Consider the following 21,163-nt stretch of genomic DNA (forward strand, 5'->3'; position numbering starts at 1 on the left):
TGGAGGGCATGTCCTACCCCTGCTGGGCCCCGAGCTCCCCCAGCACCCCCAGCTGCCAGGGCTCTGAGCTGCACCAGTGCGAGCACAGCCATCTGGCCCCACTGCAGCATGGAGGAGACCACGCCCTTAACCCGCGACGGCCGCCTCCCACCCTGAGCCCAGCCCAAGCGCCAGCTGCCAGGAGGGCCCAGGGAGACCTTGGCTGAGCTGCAGGGGGGCGAGGAGGCTGCTTGCCCCCGGAGGAGAGGGGTGCAGGGGTCTAGGAAGCACTGTGCCCCTGCCCCCACACAGTGGCTGCCTCGTCTCCAAGCTGGGTGGGTGCACACCAGCCAGGAAGGCGTCCCATGGGGCATCTCCTGCGCCATCCAGGGTTCTGCCTCCGACCCCACATTCCCCAGCCATGGTGGCTGAAATCCCAGCAAATGCAGGGAGGGTCACCTCCTCCAGGGAGCCTGCCTTGCTCAGTACCTAGGCGAGCTCCTTGTCTGCTGTGTCCTGGTGGGCCTTGGCCTGTACTGACCCAGTGGTACCACCTGCAGGTGGCCCTGGCAGCTCCTCACAGGCACCCATATCCAGGGCAAAGCTGCCAGGACCTGGGTGCCGCTGTCTCCACTTCACTGCCGAGCGCACGCTGTTTCCCCAAGGGCCGGCTCCCACCAGCAGTGAGGCAGAGCTGCCGGGGAGGTCTGGCCAGCACAGGCCGCGGTCCTGCGTGTGGGGTCCTCCCAGGTGCGGGGCACCGGGGGTGCTTTGCATCCCCCGATCATAACGAGGACAACCCCAGCCACTGGGTTTTCTTTGGACGGGGACCCTGCATGTCTCCAGGGCCCTACCCTGGACCTGGCCGCAGGGTCAGCTGCTACACGGGGCTTTGTCTCAGGTGGCCTGTGTGTGTCCTCACCTCCCTGTGGTCTCAGTCCCCTTGGGGACACTTTTGGATGCAGCAGCCACCAAGTCATGTGACCCTGAAGTGGACTTAAAATCCTCCAGCAGGAACGGCGTCGAGCAGGTGCGGGACGTGGCAGGGTGCACGCAGGGCCCGAGGGCGTCTGCTGGTCCCAGACCAGGCCCCTGGGCCCCACCCCGGCTCTAGGAGCAGGTAACGGCAGTGCCCTGACCGTTCCCCTGGACACCACTGAAACAGGCCCCAGACAGAGCCCTCCCGCCCCCATGCACCGTGCACGGTGGGAGCTGCTGCCCGCAGAGGACTCTGGGGACACTCCCACAGCAGAGCTGCGGGCATGGCGGACAGACGGGCTGAGCCCCGGCTCTGAGGGCTCCAGTCGAGGCCCCACATTTTGCGCAGGTGGCGGTGGGGGGCCCTGCCTCTGCCCGTGACCCGGGACCAATCTCCAACAGAGGGCAGGGAGCAGCAGGGGGCTCTGAGGGCCGTGGGCGGACGGCACCCTTTCTTCTCCATCAAAGCCAGGGAGACACCAGAGGCTTGTTTGTTCCTGGCCGCCCCCTCCGCAGCCTGCAGCCACCAGATCCAGGCCACTGTGGGGGCGGGGGCCGCCGTCCTCTCACCGCACCCCTCCATGGCTGCCTGGACAGTCTCCTGGGAGGGACCCCCAGAGCCCATTCCCCAGGGCAGGGTGTGGGGCCAGCAGAGGGCCTTAGGCTGGGGGACCCCCGCTGTCGGCCCTCCCTCGGCCAGGAGCTGGCACAGCAGCCCAGGGTGGGCCCTGTGCCTCTCCCTTGGCCACTGTGCCGGCTTCCACGGTTTCTGGGTCCCTGGGGGTCACCTCTCCTGACACGGGGCTTGGCTCCTGCCAGGCAGTAGAGTTGGTGCATTGATCCCTGGTCCTCAGTCCTGGTTATGGGGAGCGTCCTGGGGCAGCTCCAACCAAGTGGGGGACAAGCGCTCAGCCAGCCAGGGCTCAGCAGGCAGAGCCCCCTGTGCCGAGGTGGGTGGGTGGGAGCTGCGGGTTCCCTGTCTGCAGCCCCTCCCCCCCAGCCCGGGCTACCACGCCCCTCCTCCTGCTCTGGACCCCGGTCTATGGCAGTAGGTCAGCAGCGTCCTCCTCTGTCCAGGCCGCAAGCCACACCCGTCCCCAAGAATGCACCCGGGAGCCACGCAGGAGCCAACTTCTGCAGTGACACCCCCCTCCCCCGCGTCCCGTGCGCATTCTCGGGGCCGTCCCCTCCGGTGAGAATGTGAGCGGTGTGGGGGTACTGAGAGCGGAGACCTCCGCCCGAGACCGCGGCCGAGACCTGCGGCTGGGGGGAGGCCCGGGAGCCGAGCGCCGCGCCTTGCACTCCCGCGGAGCCCTCCGCGGGCAGGGGGCTCACCTCGTCCTCGGGCAGCGTGGGGAGCGGCTCGAAGTCGTAGAAGTCCAGGTCCTTGTCCTCCTCGCAGAAGCCGGAGGCCGGCTCCATGGCGGGCGACCTGCGGGGCAGCGCCGCGCGCTCGGCCCGGGGTGCTGCGCGCCCGCGTCTGTGCGGGCCCCGGTCCCGGCTCCGCGCCCGCGTCTGTGCGGGCCGCCGGCCCGGAGTGCTGCGTGCCCGGGTCTGTGCCGGCCCCGACCCTGGCTCCGCGCCCGCTTCTGCGCGGGCCCCAGCCCGGGTGCTCCGCGCCCGCGTCTGTGCGGGCCCCGGCCCTGGCTCCGCGCCGCGACTACGCGCTCCCCGGCTCCGCGCGCCCGGCCACCATGGCAACGCCCCCCGCGGCCCGCCCCCTCCGAGCCGCCCCGCCCGCGCCGCCTGCCGCAGTGTCGCCGAGCGGGGACACCGGGACGGTTGGGGCGGCCTGCGCGAACCTTGGCTCCTGGGGGGGGCGCCCGCCCCAGGAAAGCTCGCAGCCCCCGGGCGGGGGGGACGGGCGGGGGTTGAGGGCGACAGCGGGGGCCTGCTGGAAACCAGGGGCCCTGGGGCCTGGCCTAAACCTCCCTGGAGTTTGGGTGCCCCCGGGGGAGGCGGGCTGGGGGCAACAGTTAGGCCGCGCACACTCCCTGCCAATCAGAAACCCGGAGGCACAGCCCCCCCCCCCCCAATTTGGTGGCATCCTGCTGCTGTTGATTGACAGCCGCTGCCCATCAGCATTCTCTGGGCTTCCCCGGGAACCAAAGTGAGCCTTGACCAAGCTGGGGCCTGCGTGTGCAGGGGCTACTGCGCCCCACCCCGGCCTGCCCAGGGCCCGTGCAACCCCCCCAGCCTATCCCAGTGCCTGTGCTGGTGCCCCCAGCCTGCCCCGGTCTCAGCAGGGAGCTGGGGTGCCTCCTTTTCGTCAGAGCTCCCACAGGAGAGAAGATGCTGGGGCCACCACTCTGTGTGGCTGATCCCAGCTTCAGAGCCTGGCTGACCCAGGTACACAGTAGGCACTTAACAAATGCCCCTTCCTGTAGGAGGCGGGGCTTGTGCCAGGTATCCTTCAGGCAGGGTCTGTGGCCGGCTGTGGCTGTGGCTTGTGTAAGAGGTGCTGAGGCCGATAAGCAGGTGGGGCAGTGAGGCCTGGCTGGGAGCTGGCAGGTGCTGGTGGTGGCCTGCAGCCAGGCCGGCTCACGGGGTCCAAATCACCGGTCCTGGGGAATCACGATTGAGGGCCTCCCGTGGGAGGAGGGCAGGGAGCAGGAGCCCCCTCCCTCCTGCGGGGACAGGGCAGGGAGCTGCGAGCAGTGGCCAGGTCTGGGGCGGTCAGGTGGCCGACTGAGGAAGTGCCCTGAGCTCCACGTGGGGCTGCAGCAGCTGCACCGCATGTGTGCACACCACACACACATAGTCACACATGTGTACATGCGGTCCACACATGTGGTCCACACATGACTCACTCACCCGCATGCCCACACACTACACATACACAGCCACACGTGTGCACAACCACACTCACAGCCACAGCCACGCATGCCCACACACTACACACAGCCACGCAGCCAGATCACACGTGTGCTCACGCACTGACACAGATGCAGCACGTGCTGTATTTGCATGCCTAGGATATGTGTGCTGTGTGTGGCTTTTTCACTCACCATGATTTCGAGATTCAGCCGGTGTTTGGGGCAGGAGTGCGCTTCCAGTCTTGCCCCCGCGTCGCCCTAAGTCCCAGGAGCACTGACGACACTGGGGCTGCTTCCGGCCCCTCGGCGCTCGCTTCACGTGTGTGGCTTTGCTGGTGTGGAGTTGAGTGCAGCGGCCAGGTGCTCGTCACGTGTGTGCTACGTCCCGTGTGTGCCCCGTGTGGCTGCCCAGCTGCCGTGATCCAGTCTGGGAGGAAGCAGGTGATGGTCAAGGGCTTGGGCCCTGTGCCCACCTCGGAGACCCTGGTGGAGCTCCTGGGCCGTCAGATGACGTGGCCGCCATCTGGGGGTCTCTGCTCTAACTCTGCCTCTCCAGTCCATCAATCAACCTTTAAAAGCAAGAAGGCCGCCGGTCTGCACTGTTGCTGGGTCAGCTGACCCTGCTCAGTTAGGGTCACTGAGGTTTGCGACTGGAGCAAGCTCGCCTGTGTACCGGTATTTTTAATGTTTATTTATTTTCACGGACTTGAAAGGGAGAGAGACAGAGGGATCCATCTGCTGGTCGCCCCAGATGCGGGGGCTGGGCCGGGGGAAGCCAGGCGCTCCCTCCGGGTCTCTGAGGGTGGTGGGACCCTGCTGCCCAGGGCGCGAGCAGGAGGCAGGGTCGCAGGCGAGCCGGGTGCGGGGTGGGCGCCGGCCTGCTGCCGCCAGTCTCCAGCCCTCGGCCGTTCCGGGGCCTGGTGCTCTCAGCGCAGCGGCGCCTGCTTGGCAGCGGGTGGATGGGCGCAAAGCACCCCCCCAAAGGGGGCGCGAGGCTGCCTTGCCCGGGGCCCCCCACCCCCGACCTCTGTGGGCGTGTCCGAGTGCGAGGGGCGGGCCTGTGGGCGTGTCCCGCGTGCGAGGAGAGGACCAAGACCTCTGTGGGCGTGCCCCGGGTGCGAGGGGCGGGCCTGTGGGCGTGCCCTGGGTGCGAGGGGCGGGCCTGTGGGCGTGTCCTGTCCTGGGTTCCTTGCTCTCCTGCCTGCATTACCACGACTTCATTTCCTGTCTGAATCGCCTGGGAGTCGGGACCTCGGGTCGGTGGCTCGGCGAAAGTCTTGCCACTGGCGCTCAGGGATTTTTCAGGATTCTCTTCCGCCCTCCCTCTGGCCCTGAGCACAAGGAGACCCCCCCACGTTGTCACCCCTGGTTTGCGGCTTGCTGGTGGGTGTTTTCACTTCAGCGTCTTCCTTCGCCTGCGTCCAAGCGGCCATTAAACCGTTTCCCGAAGTCTTTCAGCTCTTTTTGAAATCAGGTCTGGAACCTGCATTAACGGTGTCTGAATCTTTGTGCCAACGCCGGCTCTCGAGACCCAGAGCGTGGTGAGTGCGCACTCAGCAGATCTGGGCTCAGGTGTCCCAGAACCACGTGGTGGGTGGGCTCCTCCTGCAGCCCCGCTCAGCTCCCGCGGCCCCCACCCCGCCGTGTGGCTCTGTGCCCATCTGGCCCCCACCACAGTGAAGGCCCTGAGTGGAGTCTGCTTGGTTTGTAAAAATGTGTACCTGTTTATTTTCATCTACTTGAAAGGCAGAGAGCGAGAGAGAGAGAGAGAGAGAGAGCGAGCGAGTGCTTCCATCCACCGACTCACTCCACAAAGGCCCACACGAGCATGGTAGGACCAGGTTGAGACCAGGAGCCACTCCATCCAGGTCTCCCACGTGGGTGCAGGGGCCCAAGCACCTGGGCCCTCACTGCTGCCCCCAGGGTCTGCATTAGCAGGGAGCTGGGTCAGAGAGGAGCCGGGGTCCAGACGGGTGGACACTCAGGCACAGGATGCCAGCTGCGCTTGAACCTTCTGGGAGAGACTCACCAGGTGCCAGCCACGGGCCCTGCCCCACAGGGACACCAAAGCCACAGTAGCCACTCAGGGCCGAGCATGCTGTTGCTCTAGGCCACGGAACTTGGCTCAGACCAGGAGCAATCAGGCCAGTGGCACAGAGTGGGACTCAGCTCCCCAGCCCAGGCCAGGAGCCCCTCCCCTCCCACGGCCGAGACCAGCGAGGGTCTGGGCTGCACATGCGTGGACCAAGGACACTCCCCATGGCGAGTGTGCGCCCATCCTACCACAGGACTCACCTGGAAACGCCACAGCCCTGGGGGCGGGGGCAGGGGTGAGCCTGGGGTGGCCCCCGCTAGGGGTGCACTGCCCTTGGGCTGTGGGCAGTCTGTGTCCTCTGACCCTCTCACAGGCTGCCCAGCTCTTCCGTCCTGTCCCCTGGGGACACCTGCCAGCAGCAGAGAGGCCAGGCAGAGTGGGTGCCTCATGTTCCTCTGATGAGTGCACACGCACACACATGCACACACACGCACTGGCACAGGTGCACCCACAGCTCCCACAAATGCCACAGAGGCACACCCATCCTCACACACATGCATGCACTCACACACGCACATGTGCACTCACGGAAGGAAGAGACAGATGCTGGCCTGCAGGCCACAGGCTTGGGTCAGCTCCCCTGCCTTCTGCCTGTGGGTGTGGGCTCTGTGCTGGGGCCTTGGGGCGACCATGGTGTGGCGTGCAAACGGGCCACACCATGACATGGTGCTGGTGGCCCACGAGGCGACGGCACATGCAGCCGTGGGCTGGCCAGGCAGTGTTGACCACGTGGGTTGTATGACGAGGTGCTTGTCTGTTCTGAAAGGCGTGGGCAGTCTGGAAGGGGCGGCGTGATGGGGCTCCCGGTCCTGCCCCAGGCCCAGGGCAGAGACCCAGGGCTGGGAAGCCCCTCGGTCAAGGTGAGAAACAGGCGTGTGTGGGATGCTACTGACCAGTGGCACGCGGGCAAACAGTGCAAAATCCTGTATTTTCACTGGGAGGGCTCTGTGTCTACAGTGTGGGCTCAGCGTGGCTCAGGGCCTGGTCTGTGCAGCCACAGAAGCTGCAGGGCGGGGAGGCAGGGGCCGAGGCCTGGCCGACTATCAGGAGGACACGAGGAGCTCACGGCGGGCGGAAGGAGGTGAGTTACCAGGTCACTGGCGGAAGCAGGGCTGCTTGTCCTGACGCTGGGCCTGGCCCGGGCAACTCTGCCCTTGCAGCCAGGGGGAGCCCCACGGCCCTCCCGGTGGGCAGAGCACACGGGGAGACCCCGGCCGACGGGGACACAGACATGGGCATGGACAGGGCTCTGCAGAGTACGACCTGGAGCTCGGGGTGCTGTGTGTACGAGGCACGTGTGTTGTGCACATGTACCTGTGAGCAGGTGGCAGACTGAGCATGTGGAGGAGGGGCTGTGCCAGTCTGACCCCAGGCCTCGGCTGTCGCAGGAGGCTCCTGGGCTTCCCGCAGCGCACAGAGGGGCACAGGTCAGGCCCCATCCAGGGAACGTCTCTGTCCAGCTGCCCACGGCCCAGCGGCCCCTGCCCTGGAGGTCCTTCCAGATCGCTGCCTGGCCCCACAGCATCCCCGTGGTCTCAGGGCCACATGGCCGGGGCTGTGCCTGGGACAGCGCTGACAGTGGGCCCGGGGCGCTGTGGGTGCACCTAGCTGCAGCGAGGGAGGCGGCTGTGGCCTCCGGACCGCTGCGCCGCCCCTGGAGCAGAACAGGACACACACACACACACAACATGAGGAGAGGGCAGAGCTGGGCCCTACGGGGGCCCCGCGGCCTTGGCCACGCTGGGGTCCTAGGGTGGCTTCCTCACTGCCGTCACTGGCTCTGGGCTGCCCTGCACCGCGGCCTTGGCGGCTGCCCACGCAAACACCTCTGGGCACCCTGCGGGCGGATGCAGTGGGACTGGCGGGGCTTGGAGCCCACTCACCGGGGTCTCTCTGGAAGGGGGTGGCGTGGACAGCTTCTGAGAAGCTCAGCGACCCCACGGGCCCCGCCGCCCCCGCCCCTACACGGTGGTCTCGTTCCTCCAGGGCCCTGTCCGGATGTTGCCAGTACCGTCGGTGCCAAACGGCAGCGCCGCGCAAGCGTCGCCCTGGAGCGGCCCGTTCTGGCCGGGGCCGCCGAAGGGCAGGGACTGCGTCCTGCGCAGCAGCTCGAGCTGGGCGGGGCCGAGGGCCGCCTCCCGGCCAGGCCGCAGAGCGCAGCCATAGAGCCCGGGGCTGGTCTCGCCGCCGGCCGGCTCGCCGACGCTGGCGAAGGGGTCGCTCTGGTCGCAGCAGGCCAGCGCGTGCGCCCCCACGGGGCCGTCCAGCGAGCTGGGGGCGCTGTCTGTGCGGGAGCTGCGGGGGCTGCCGTCCAGGCTGGATGGGAGGTGGTAGGCGTACTCGCGCCCGCCGAAGTAGAGAGGTTCGGCGCTGGCCGGCAGGCACCGGTGCAGGTGCGGGCCGTGCGCACAGGCGGCGTCCTCGCACAACCCCGGCTCCTCCTCCGCCGGCGCGCAGTGCGTCTTGGCGCAGCAGGGGGTGGCGGGCGACAGGCAGCGGGCGTGGGCCTGGGCGGTCTGCAGGTTGGTCATCTTGCAGTGGCCGAAGGCCCGGGGCTGGCCGGGGTGCGGCGAGTCCTGCAGGCAGGCGGCGGGCCCGAGCGCGTCCCCGTTGGCGTCGAGCGCAGGGCCCTTGCGGAGCGCGCCGCGCGCGGGGCGGCACGACCACCAGCAGCGCCACACGTCCTCGCGCTTGGCGCAGTGGTGGATGAGCACGAAGAGCCCCAGCGTCACGCAGCAGGCGCCGTACAGGCAGCTGAAGACCATGTCCAGGAAAGGGCCCTGGGACACGGCCAGCGCCCCGAAGGCCCACGTGGCATCGAACAGGAGCAGCGTGAAGGCGGCGGCCCGCAGCTGGGCCCGGAACGAGTGCTCATTCTGCAGCTGCGAGGGCGCGGGGGCCTCGCAGGCGGGCGGCGTCGTGGGTGCCCCGTGGCCCAGGCCGCACTCGGGCGCCGCCAGGCGCTGCCGTTCCTCCGTGCGCTCGCGGAGCTCGTACCTGCGCTCCGGGTGGCGCCGCAGCTGCACGTAGGTGCCCAGGAAGTACACGCAGGTGAGCAGCGTGATGCAGGCGGCCGGCCCGTAGAACGCGCCCAGGCTGGGTGTCCAGGCCATCCAGCAGCTGCGGGGAGAAACGGTCACCAGTCAGCGGGGCCACACCGAGGGGCCGCCGCCCCCGCGCCCCCGCGCGTCTGCACTGGGCGCCGGGTCTGCGCTGAGCTCAGGGAATGCCCAACAGGGCCAGAGGACAGAAGCCGCAGGAAGGGGCCCGGCCTGCGCGCTCATCTGGGAGGGAGGCCCCTCTGAGGACCTGCCGGGGCTGGGGCGGGCGGGGGTAGGGTCGGTGGTCTTGCAGCCCTTCCCTGTGCAAAGAATCCCAGGCTTGGGGGCGGGGCCCTGCACGCCCAGGGTGGGGACTCCTGTGCAGACCGGCTTGAGCCCAGCGTCCTGCCTGGCTGAGGGCAGAGGATTCCAGCCGGGCCCAGCAGCTGGGGGGGGTCTGGGCACAGCGGGGGAGGAGCCTGTGCGGGGCCGCCCTCCCCACCACCCTCGCTGTTGCCCTCGTTACTCACTAGGCTGCGTCCCCGTCCTCCGTCCCGTAGTTCCCAATGTTGGTGGCGGCTGTGACCCCGCAGATGATGAAAGGGACCCCCCCACTGAGGAGGTAGAACCTGTCAGGGAGCAAAAGACGCTCACTGCCTGGGGCGCGCGGGAGCTGCTTCCCGCCTCCCTCTGGGCTCCCGGCCCACGGCCCACAGCACAGAGCCAACCCCACAACAGAAACCCGTGGGGACCCTGTGGGCGGGGCGCTTGAGCCCTGGGCACTGACACTCCCAGCAGGGTCACCGCCAGGACGCCCCTCCCCTGGCAGCTGGTGGCCGAGCCGGAGGGTGGCTGCCTGGAGGCCTCTGCTGTTCCGGTCCATCAGCCCCAGTGACCGGAGTGTCCACGCTGGGAACCGGCTGGCGCTGGCTTCTGCAGGGCCTCAAGTGTCCATCCCGCGGAGTTGGTGTCTGCGGTATCCGAGGGCCGGGTGCAGTGCCTGTCCCTGGGCATGGGGGCCCTCATGCGCCACCACCTGGGCTGCCTGTTGATGGGGCCACCGAGGGGCCAGTTTCAGATGGGCAGCGCGGGGCACCCCCTTGGGCCGTGAGGCCCATGACCAGCCCTGGGGGAAAAGGAGCTGCTCTCTAGGATTGGGGCGATGTGGAGGCCATGTGATCAGAAAGGGGCGGAGCTTCAGGAACGCTGCCTTCCCCGCGGGGGGGGGTGTCCGTGAGGAGGAGGGAATGGCTGCTTCCTCATGTGGCGGTGAGCACAGGACTGCCACGCCCGGCGCAGTGGTGCGGCCACAAAGACGCCACCTGCAGTGCCGGCATCCCACAGCCAAGCCCCAGTTCCAGTCCCGGCTGCTGATGGCCTGGGAAGGCAGTGGAAGACAGCCCAGGTGTTGGGCCCCTGCACCCGCGTGGGAGACCTGGAGGCAGCTCCTGACTCAGCCCCGACTGTCACAGCCACTTGGGGAGTGAGCCAGCAGGTGTAAGACTCTCTCTCTTCCTCTCCCTCTGCACCCGCTTTGTTGTTCTTTCAAATAAATAAAAAATAAATAATTTTTAAAGAATCTTCACATTTCCTGAGGAGTCTCAGTGCACGTGAGGGTGACAGAGGGGGCGCTTCAGAAAGTTCAGGGAAAATGGAATTAAAGGGTCAATTTACTTTGGTGCAGAAATGTACTGAAATCCACATTTTTTCATCATATGCATTTTCCATCAACTTTCTGAAGATTTCTATGTGCATGGATTTCAGAATTTTTTGCACCTAAGTAGACATATTTTAAGTCCATTTTTCATTAATTGAAAAAAATTTATTTGAAAGGCAGAGCATAAGAGAAGGACACACACACACACACACACACACACACAGAGTCTTCCGTCCACTGGTTTACTCCCCAAATGCCCACGACAGCCGGGACTCAAGCCGCCCTGGGTGCGATACCTGCGACGCTGGCGGCAGCTTCGCCGCTGTGCCCGGCCCAGCCCCTCACTCTTGGCCTCGGCCCCCACTAGCAGGCCACCCCCGAGCTGGAGTGAGGAGGCCGTGGGTGTGGTCCCAAAGCAACCACAAGAAATTAGTTATAAATTAAAATGAATTTTTAATGCATATGAAAGTAATTCAATGGCCGGCGCCATGGCTCACTAGGCTAATCCTCCGCCTTGCGGTGCCGGCACCCCAGGTTCTAGTCCCGGTCGGGGCGCCGGATTCTGTCCCAGTTGCCCCTCTTCCAGGCCAGCTCTCTGCTGTGGCCCGGGAGTGCAGTGGAGGATGGCCCAAGTACTTGGGCCCTGCACCCCATGGGAGACCAGGAGAGGCACCTGGCTCCTGCCATCGGATCAGCGCGCCGGCCATTGGAGGGTGAACCAATGGCAAAAGGAAGACCTTTCTCTCTCTCTCTCTCTCTCTCTCTCACTGTCCACTCTGCCTGTCAAAAAAAAAAAAAAAAAAAAAAAAAAAGTAATTCAAAATGAAGAGGCAGAGGAAGAATGGAAGAATGGAAGAATAAAAACAGAGGAAAAAGCCTGAAACAGATGGCTGCAGGGCCACCGGTCTACTCCATGGCACAGTGCGCGTCTCCTGTCCGTCCTTACAAAGCCCCCGTCTGTTTTCCGGCTCAGCTTTTTATTTGATGAACTCTCAATTTAGTGGAGCGCCAAGCCTCTGGCTATAATGTGAGTTAAAAATATGTTAACCCAAAATAAATAAAACATTGTTGGGCAAGAAAAAAAAATCCCAAAACTCTGATTAAATTGTGACGGAGCTGCCGTTCCCACGCCATGGCCGAGGCTCTCAGGGCCACCCCAGGCCTCTCCACCAGGAGGCGACGTCAGATCCGGAGCCGGGGAGCCGGGGAGCCGGGGCGTCACCTGCTGTGGGGTGCACGCAGCAAATGTGTGTGCTTAGGAAAGGGTTCAACATACGGGACACAGAGTGAGAAAACCAAAGGAGAAACAGCGCCAAAGCCACAGCTGGTCTCCCAGCAAAACTGAGGGACAACGGCACAAAAAGTAGGCCACCAAGCAGAGGACACGAATGCCGACGCCAGCCACGGGGGCCATGTCCTCTGCCACATCCACGACCACGGGGTCTGCGTCCTCCTGTGTGGCCCTTGCGCCCCGGGGCAGCCACTCCTCTGCTCCAGCAGCGTCTGCACGCGGGAGGCCCCGGACCACACAGGGTGCACTCGCTGACCACAGAGAAGCCAATGAGAAAATGGCTTCCAGGAAAACCACAAACTGTTCTCAGTTTAATAAATCCTTGTAAATACTTCAGGGAATTCAGGAAACCTTTTGAACCGGACGGATGAGAACGTGGACGTGAGAGCACTGTGGGCTGCAGCTGAGCCAGGCCCGGCGAGATCGGCCTCGGGCTCTCACCGCGAGGCAGCGAGACCTGCGTCCACCACCGCAGAAGAACCAAAGCCTGCACAAGGCCAGGGTCCAAGACGCCGGGAGCAAATACGGGAAACCCCACCCACCGAAATCACCAAAACCCAAAGCCGATTCCTGAAAAAATCAACACAACTACCGCGTCCTGTCCAGACGGCGGGGACCCAGGCAGACGCCGAGTCGCCACGCCCGGGAGCAGCTGCCACTGCCGCCCGGCAGGCGCGTTCCACAGGCAGGTGACATGTGCGTGACAGCACGGGGTCGACAGATTCAGAAACCACGCGGACTGGCTCAGCTCCTCGAAAACACACAAGTCACCACCACCGAAGCCCGAGTTCAGCTGCTAAAAATACGGAGCTGGCAGGTGCGCTGAGAGGCTGGCGCGGCTCCGGGGGGCGGACCTGCCGCTCCCGCGACCAAGGCTGCCGCCCACACGGCAGCGCGTGAAACCTGGAGTCGGCCGGGGAGCAGGGAGCGGCGCACTCAGGCCGGACTCTTCCAGAACACGAAGCTGCTTGGTGTTCACAGAAGACACCAGCGGCACTGAACATGGAGACACGCGTGGGAGCATCCGGCAAAATCCACCACACACTCGTCACACAAATCCCAGCAGACGGGGATGGCGCCGACTCCCTCAGCATGCACTGGGCGCAGGTGGACAGCCCACTGGGCAAAGGCCAGGGTCAGCTGCCCCACGGGCGGGCAAAGGCCACGGTCAGCTGTCCCATGGGCGGGCAAAGGCCAGGGTCAGTGTGTCCCACGGGCGGGCAAAGGCCAGGGTCAGCTGTCCCACGGGCGGGCAAAGGCCACGGTCAGCTGTCCCACGGGCGGGCAAAGGCCAGGGTCAGTGTGTCCCACGGGCAGGCAAAGGCCAGGGTCAGCTGCCCCACGGGCGGGCAAAGGCCAGGGTCAGTGTGTCCCATGGGTGGGCAAAGGCCAGGGTCAGTGTGTCCCATGGGCGGGCAAAGACCAGGGTCAGTGTGTCCCACGGGCAGGCAAAGGCCAGGGTCAGTGTGTCCCACGGGTGGGCAAAGGCCAGGGTCAGCTGTCCCACGGGCGGGCAAAGGCCAGGGTCAGCTGTCCCATGGGTGGGCAAAGGCCAGGGTCAGCTGTCCCACGGGCGGGCAAAGGCCAGGGTCAGCTGTCGCAGCCAGCAGATGAAGTCAGCATGCTCCTGGCAGTGCTGGTGCCCTGGAAGTGTGGGATCTGAGAAGCAGTGACAGGCCAGGAAGTGAGTGTAGGGAGACAGCAAGGCTGCTACACACATGTGCACGGCACACGCGACACGCATGAGCAGGCGTCCCCGGGACAGAAGATGTCAGCGCTGTGGATGAGGCTCATGGCGTCGGTCACAGCAGGTACCTGGTGTGTGCGCTGGGAGTGAGAACACAGGGCTGTTCACTCCGCTCGAACACTGCACTGTCTAAAGACGGAGGGAAAAGCCGACGTGGTGCTGACAACCACAGCCTCCCAGGGGAGTGCAGGCTAGCCCACAGCCTCCCAGGGGAGTGCAGGCTAGCCCACAGCCATGCACTGCTCCCCGTGCACACGGCCCCACTGCCCCCCGTGCACACAGTTCCACTGCTCCCCGTCCACACGCACCCGCATGGCCCAGCTGCTCTGCGTGAACACGCAGGGAGGAATTCAGCTGTGGCGGGCTGAGCCGGGTCTGTGTGTTGCTTCTTGGGGACTGGAGCCGCCCAGGGCCGGGAGGCTCATGAACTGCTCCACTCAGAGTGGTGGGGCCAGCGGGACCCCGCACAGAGCCCTGCGTGCTCTGCAGGTAGAGAGGAACGAGCCCCCTGTGACCCCAGCCCAGCATGCAGGACACATGACTCCGGGAAAACCCAGGTGTGCACTTAGGGACCAGGATCCCGACTGTGCTGCCCAGGCCAGAGCTTGCTCCAGCTACAAGGCCAAGAGAGCCGGCCTGACCGGGAACATCGCACGTGGGCCCTGCTCTAGTGGCACAGAAAGCTCTGGGGTCTGCGGTGCCCCTGCTCCAGGCCCTCGATCACCTGTGGACCCCGTGTGCTCATTCCAATGCCAGGCACCCTTCCTCCGCTGGGCTCTGCCCCCAGGCAGCCTGGAAGGAAGACCCCAGGGTGGGTCTCACTCAGGATCCGTGTATTTCCACGGTTGCTGAGTCAGCCAGGAAGGGGGTGCAGCAGCCACGGCCAGGCCGACGGCCCCCTCCTCAGCACAGCTCCAGCCCCAAGCCCACACTGGGACTTCTGTGACTACAGGGACAGGGACAGGGACAGGGACACAGCCACTGGGCCGCTCCTCCTGTCACGCAGGGCCCGGCTCCGCCACAAGAGGGCGCTGGGAGCCGGTGCAGGCGCCTTCTGGCCCAGCCTGGCCGTGCTGTTCTGGCCGCTGCTGCTGGAGGCCACCTGTGCACGTCGATGTCTGTGCGCCCCTGTCCGGCCCAGTGGCCGTGTCCTGAGTGGACCTCCGTCCATCCTCAGCAGGGTGTCCGCTTGATTCCAGTCAGGGGAGGGGTCTTCTGTGTCAGCCCCGCCCCATCCACGCCCACATCAGGATGCGGGAGGCCAAGTGGCTTCCAGTGAGCCCTGCCGCTTCCTCCAGGTCGGGGTTGACCGGATCCCAAGGCATGCAGGAGGAGGTTTGCGTGTCGTGAGACACGCGTGGTCTCTGTGGTCCCGGGGACCAGGGCGGCGTGCGGGGGCTCCTGGTGCTGGCCCTGAGGCCCCTGGACAGTCTCCCTCCGTCCACTGCGCCCTCCAGCACGAGGCTCCGACTGTGGGCCTTTCCTGATCTCAGCTGGGACCAGCAGCCCCAACGGCCTCGCCCCTCACCCCCATGTCTGCCTCTGCCTGCCCACTGCCCGGCTGTGGAAACACCAGGGGTGGCAGGTGGAGGCCAGGGCCAGGCTGAGCCCTGGGGACTGCATGGAGGCGGCCTTTCGTGGGAGGCGGGAGTGGCCCCCTTGGAGCTGCCCTGGGGGGCTGCGTCCCCTCGGTGACGCGGTGGGTTCAGCCCGGGGCCAGGCGATGGTCTTGCTGTGTATCCCCCACCCTGGCTCTTCCACGGCCTGTGCTCCCCATGGACCCAGGAGGAAGCAGAAGCGAGGCCCGGAGCTCAGCCACCTCCCAGTGCTGTCCGAGGCCTGAGGGTCCCCAGCCCTGTGTTCCCCTGGGACAACGTCCTGCTTGGGCTCTGAGGGTGACGGTGGGCAGAGGGCTGGGGTTGGTGTCCAGGGAGGTGTGGGGAGGCTCCCACACTTGGATGGAGGGAGGCCAGTGAGGGGACAGAGGAGGCCAGGCCAGGGGGCCCTGTGGGGTCTAGGAGGTGCGGGGGCTGGGGCCAGGGGGCTTTGGGGTCCTGTCAGCCAGGCCCCACCAGTATGGGGGGGCTGTGAAGCGTAACCTTTGACCTGGAAGCCTTATTCAGCCTGGAGCCTTTGGTCTGGGTGGCAGCCTGGGCTCTAGGGAAAAGGGGTCAGCCCCCCGAGAGTGACCCACAGTGTTAGGGCCCCCGAGGTCTCTGGAGGGCAGAGGGACGGGAGGGTGGAGGGGGCAAGGCCACTCCCTTCCTGACGTGGCCCAGGAGCTGGGCGCCCTCAAACGCTGCCTCACATGTGCTGAGTGCCCACTGCGGCCACCGAGTGTGGCCTCCAGCCGTGGACTCTGGCCAGGCTGTGGGCTCCAGCTGTGACCCGTCCCCTGGCACGCATGTCTGCTCTGGGGACGTCCGGGCCCCGCCCTCCCCGGTTCCCGCTGATCCTCGTCGCGTTTCCTCCCGGGCTGCACACTGCTTCCTGCGGGGCCACCGCAGCTGCACTCGGGACGTCCCCAGCTAGTGGCCCTCAGGCCAGGTGTCCAGGCTGGACGACTGTTCCCTGACCAGATCCAGGGCCCAGCTCCTGACTCAGCACCCTTGGCCATTTCCCTTAACACGGAGCCCCCAGGACTGGGTGCCCGCCTGGGCCACTGCCGGGGGTGGACTTGGGGCAGAAAGGCTCAATAGAGGAGGCGGCAGACGAGGTCAGCGACTCGGAGTGCCTGGCCTCTTTGGGACCCCCAGACCAAGCCGCCCTGGTGTCGAGCACACCCCTAGTGCCCAGGGGAGTCCTGGTGTGGACCTGAGGCCGGCCCGGGGGTCGCAGAGCACTGATGCGATCAGGCGCGGTGGGGCCCGTGGAGCTGCCCAAGGACAGGAAGGGGCAGCGCCGCGCAGGACCCGCCCTCACTCCTGTGCGCCTTGACCTGTGGGCGGAGAACCAGCTCTTTCCCCTGTGCCTGGGGTGACCTCCGAGCCTGGACAGAGAGGTCAGGTGCAGGACAGCACCCATCTCCAGCCATGCCCATGACACACAAATGCACCTGGACGGCTGACCAATGGCACACAGCGACGTCACCGCGGAACGTCACGGTTCACTGGTGGCACCGACGTCTGAGTTCACGGCTGGGCAGGCTCCAGAACCCTCGGGCGCTGGGGACGTGTGGGGCTCCTCCTCCCAGTCAGCCCGTGCTGACCGGCTGCCACCATGGCCCTTCCACTCTGGGCAAGAGGAGACAGCTGCTCCTGACGACTCCACACCAGCTCTGGGACCTTGCTGCTCCCCCCACCGGGTGTGGGGGCCCCAGGCCTGGGGCTGTCTCAGGGCTCCCCAGGGCCTGGTCTCCCGGCTCCGCTCGGCACCTGCCTCTGCTGCATGGCCCCAGCCCTCTGTGCAGCAGCTCACCCAGCGCTGACCCGGAGATGTGACTTCCACACAGGACAGGGCTGGGCTTGCCCAGGGCCGCCGGAGGGGGATTGACTCCTCAGGCTCATGGGGGTCTTGGGACTCTGCCCATGACCCAAGATGGGCTCCCAGCTGAGGGAGCCAGGGGACCACTGACCCAGGCAGGGCCTGGCCTGTGCCCAGCGTCCACACTGAGCAGGCCCCTGCCTGCCAGATGAGTGGAGGAACAGACTCCCTGGGCCGTGCCACCTCCTGGTGTTGGGGAAGCCAGTTTCTGGCGTGTTCTCTGTGTTCCTGACTGTGAAACACTGAGCCCAGGATCCCCGAGCAAGGCATCAGTGGGCTATGAGATTGCCAAGTCCCAGGGTCAGGACACAGAGACTGCTCTGAGTCCCAGGGCCGGGATGTGGAGACTGATCCTGAGTCCTAGGGTCAGGACATGGAGACTGATCCCAAGTCCCAGGGTCAGTATGTGGATACTAATCCCAAGTCCCAGGGTTGGGACGAGGAGACTGATCCCGAGTCCCAGGGTCAGGACGTGGATACTGATCCTGAGTCCCAGGGCCAGGATGTGGAGACTGATCCCGAATCCCAGGGCCAGGACGTGGATACTGAAAGCAGCTTGCAGACACCAAGGCAGGAGCACAGAGCATCAGCAGAGGTCACCGTGGGTCCAAGGTGGGGTGTCTGCAGCAGGCAGGCCCTGTGGTGTGGCCGTCAGGGTTTGGGGCAGTGCTGGGTCTGCTGCTGCCTATCCCCTCTGGGACCGCCTCTGGCTGATCTCGAGTTTCTCTCACCCTCGGTTCCCAGTGTGCCTTGCTTGCCTGAGTCCCACCCTGCTCCCTGACAGAGCCAGACCGTCCAGGCTGAGACTCATGGCCTGGACTGAGGCTCTGAGATGGCCTTCCAGTGGCCAGGGCTCACAGGTCAGGTGGGGACTTGTGAGTAGGAGGCCTGAGTCACAGCAATGCCATTGGCAGGTACAGCAGTGCCAGAGGCACCAGCCAGGCTGTGGTGCTGCCCGGTGAGGTCCAGGCACTCCCAGGAGGTCGCGGCCCTCAGGACACAGGGCCCCATGCCATACACCCCACTTAACTCCTGACACACAGGGAAAGCTGGGGTCGAGCAGTCTGACCAGGGCCAATGCAAGGCAGGGCCCCCACCCGACTCCCGTCCCCTACCAGCCCCAGAGCTGCAGGCAGACACAGTTTTCCAAGCGCGGGGCAGGAAGGAAAAGATGTTCTCATCCTTGGAAAGACGATCTCTCCACAGAGACGACGCGTGGCCTCCCCTCCCCGACCACCAGGTCTCCCCTGCCCCCACCCGGTCTCAGCGCGATTCCAGGGAGGGCACCCCCTCAGCCCCCAGCCCCGTTCCCAATGACTGAAGAGTAAGAAGCCATTCTCAACAATCAAGGGCAAGCAGGGAGTCTCAGGGAACACGAGGCGGTGGTGGGAGATGAACGAAAAACTGCAGTGGAGTTGGGTGCAGCCAAAGCAGAGCTCAGAGGAGGACGCGCAGCTGCGAACTGGACATTAAGGAAGGGAACTGCAACTGCAGAGCGAGCAGCTTGTCTCTTGCTGAAGGGACCACAGAGAGGAGAAGTAGCCCTGCATCCTGCAGAGGAGAGGCCACGGGGGCCACGGGGGCAGGGGGGCCTGGAGCTGCTGAGACCCCACGCTGGGTGCTGCAGCCACGAGGGTCAGAAAGTGCAAAAGTTCAGGCTGAAACACAGGAAGCAGAAGTGGCAGAAAATTTTGGAAAACCAACAGAAAGAGATCAGATCTGAATCTTGTGAGGAAATCAGCAGCATTGCCGGACATGAGACCGACACACAGAACACGAGGCCAACACACACAGGACACAAGGCCAACACACACAGGACACGAGGCCAACACACACAGGACACGAGACACACACAGGACACAAGGCCAACACACACAGGACATGAGACCAACACACACAGAACATGAGGCCAACACACACAGGACACGAGACACACACAGGACATGAAACCAACACACACAAGACACAAGGCCAACACACACAGAACACGAGGCCAACACACACAGGACACGAGGCCAACACACACAGGACACGAGGCCAACACACACAGGACATGAGGCCAACACACACAGGACACGAGACCAACACACAGGACACGCGGCCAACACATACAGGACATGAGACCAACACATACAGGACATGAGGCCAACACACACAAGACATGAGACCAACACACACAGAACACGAGACCAACACACACAGGACACGAGACCGACACACGCAGAACAAGAGACCAACACACACAGGACACGAGGCCAACACACACAGGACACGAGGCCAACACACACAGGACACGAGACCAACACACAGGACACGCGGCCAACACATACAGGACATGAGACCAACACATACAGGACATGAGGCCAACACACACAAGACATGAGACCAACACACACAGAACACGAGACCAACACACACAGGACACGAGACCGACACACGCAGAACAAGAGACCGACACACGCAGGACATGAGGCCAACACACACAGGACACGAAGGCAACACACACAGGACACGAGACCAACACACACAGGACATGAGGCCAACACACACAGGACACAAGACCAACACACACAGGACACGAGACCAACACACACAGGACACGAGGCCAACATACACAGGACACAAGACCAACACACACAGAACACAAGGCCAACACACACAGGGCATGAGGCCAACACACACAGGACACGTGGCCAACACATACAGGACATGAGACCAACACATACAGGACATGAGGCCAACACACACAGGACATGAGACCAACACACACAGGACACGAGACCAACACACACAGGACACGAGGCCAACACACACAGGACACAAGACCAACACACACAGGACACGTGGCCAACACATACAGGACATGAGGCCAACACACACAAGATATGAGCCCAACACACAGAGGACATGAGACTGACACACAGAGGACATGAGACCAACACACAGAACATGAGAATAATACACACAGAACACGAGACAAACACACACAGAACATGAGACCAATGCACACAGGAGACCAAACACATACAGGACATGAGACCAACACACAGGACAGGAGACCAACACACACAGTACAGAAGATTAACATACAGAGGACATGAGACCAACACACACAGGACATGAGACCAACACACACAGGACAGGAGACCGACACACAGGACATGAGATTAATGCACAGGACATGAGATTAACACACACACTGGACACGAGATTAACACACAGAGAGAACACGAGATGAACACACTTAGGATATGAGAACACACACAGAACGTGAGCTTAACACACACAGGGTACTGCTATACACAGGATCAAGAGACCAACACACACAGCTGTATCTATATCCAAAAACAATTAACAATCTGAAAAAGAAAACTCAGAAAATACCTTTCTAATGACATCAAAAAGAGTAAAAGAATTCATCAAAGATGGGAAGACGTGTGACTGAAAGACTGAAATACGGCTGCAAGAAGATAGAGAAGACCAAGAAAACAGAAAGGAGTCTGTGCTTGTGGACTGGAAGACAAACACTGCTGCAAGGGCGAAGCCCAAACCTCCCCAGACCCAGTGCTCACACCTCCCCAGACCCAGTGCTCACACCTCCCCTGACCCAGTGCTCACACCTCCCCGACCCAGTGCTCACACCTCCCCTGACCCAGTGCTCACACCTCCCCAGACCCAGTGCTCACACCTCCCCTGACCCAGTGCTCACACCTCCCCAGACCCAGTGCTCACACCTCCCCTGACCCAGTGCTCACACCTCCCCTGACCCAGTGCTCACACCTCCCCAGACCCAGTGCTCACACCTCCCCTGACCCAGTGCTCACACCTCCCCAGACCCAGTGCTCACACCTCCCCTGACCCAGTGCTCACACCTCCCCTGACCCAGTGCTCACACCTCCCCAGACCCAGTGCTCACACCTCCCCTGACCCAGTGCTCACGCCTCCTCTGACCCAGTGCTCACACCTCCCCTGACCCAGTGCTCACACCTCCCCAGACCCAGTGCTCACACCTCCCCTGACCCAGTGCTCACACCTCCCCTGACCCAGTGCTCACACCTCCCCAGACCCAGTGCTCA

At 64.3% G+C, this 21,163-nt stretch overlaps 2 protein-coding genes across 4 annotated transcripts in view; both read right to left on the minus strand.

Moving 5' to 3' along the window:
- KNDC1 (kinase non-catalytic C-lobe domain containing 1) overlaps positions 1-2,653 on the minus strand; it is a 37,387-nt gene extending 34,734 nt beyond the window's left edge. For both annotated transcript variants that reach the window (XM_051839413.3, XM_051839415.3), the window contains exon 1: positions 2,293-2,653. In XM_051839413.3, coding sequence (XP_051695373.1) covers positions 2,293-2,379 — 87 coding nt within the window. In that variant the 5' untranslated portion in view covers positions 2,380-2,653. The remainder of the gene's footprint in view (positions 1-2,292) is intronic.
- A 2,806-nt stretch (positions 2,654-5,459) lies between these two features.
- The window catches only part of ADGRA1 (adhesion G protein-coupled receptor A1), a 32,187-nt gene continuing 16,483 nt past the window's right edge, over positions 5,460-21,163 (minus strand). For both annotated transcript variants that reach the window (XM_051839419.3, XM_051839418.3), the window contains 2 exons: positions 9,440-9,538; positions 5,460-8,988 (listed from right to left, as the gene is read on the minus strand). In XM_051839419.3, the coding sequence (XP_051695379.1) occupies positions 7,830-8,988; positions 9,440-9,538 (1,258 nt within the window). In that variant the 3' untranslated portion in view covers positions 5,460-7,829. The remainder of the gene's footprint in view (positions 8,989-9,439; positions 9,539-21,163) is intronic.

Source organism: Oryctolagus cuniculus, chromosome 15 (genome assembly GCF_051225735.1).
Source record: "Oryctolagus cuniculus isolate XC-2025 breed Fujian yellow rabbit chromosome 15, ASM5122573v1, whole genome shotgun sequence".
NCBI lineage: Eukaryota > Metazoa > Chordata > Mammalia > Lagomorpha > Leporidae > Oryctolagus > Oryctolagus cuniculus.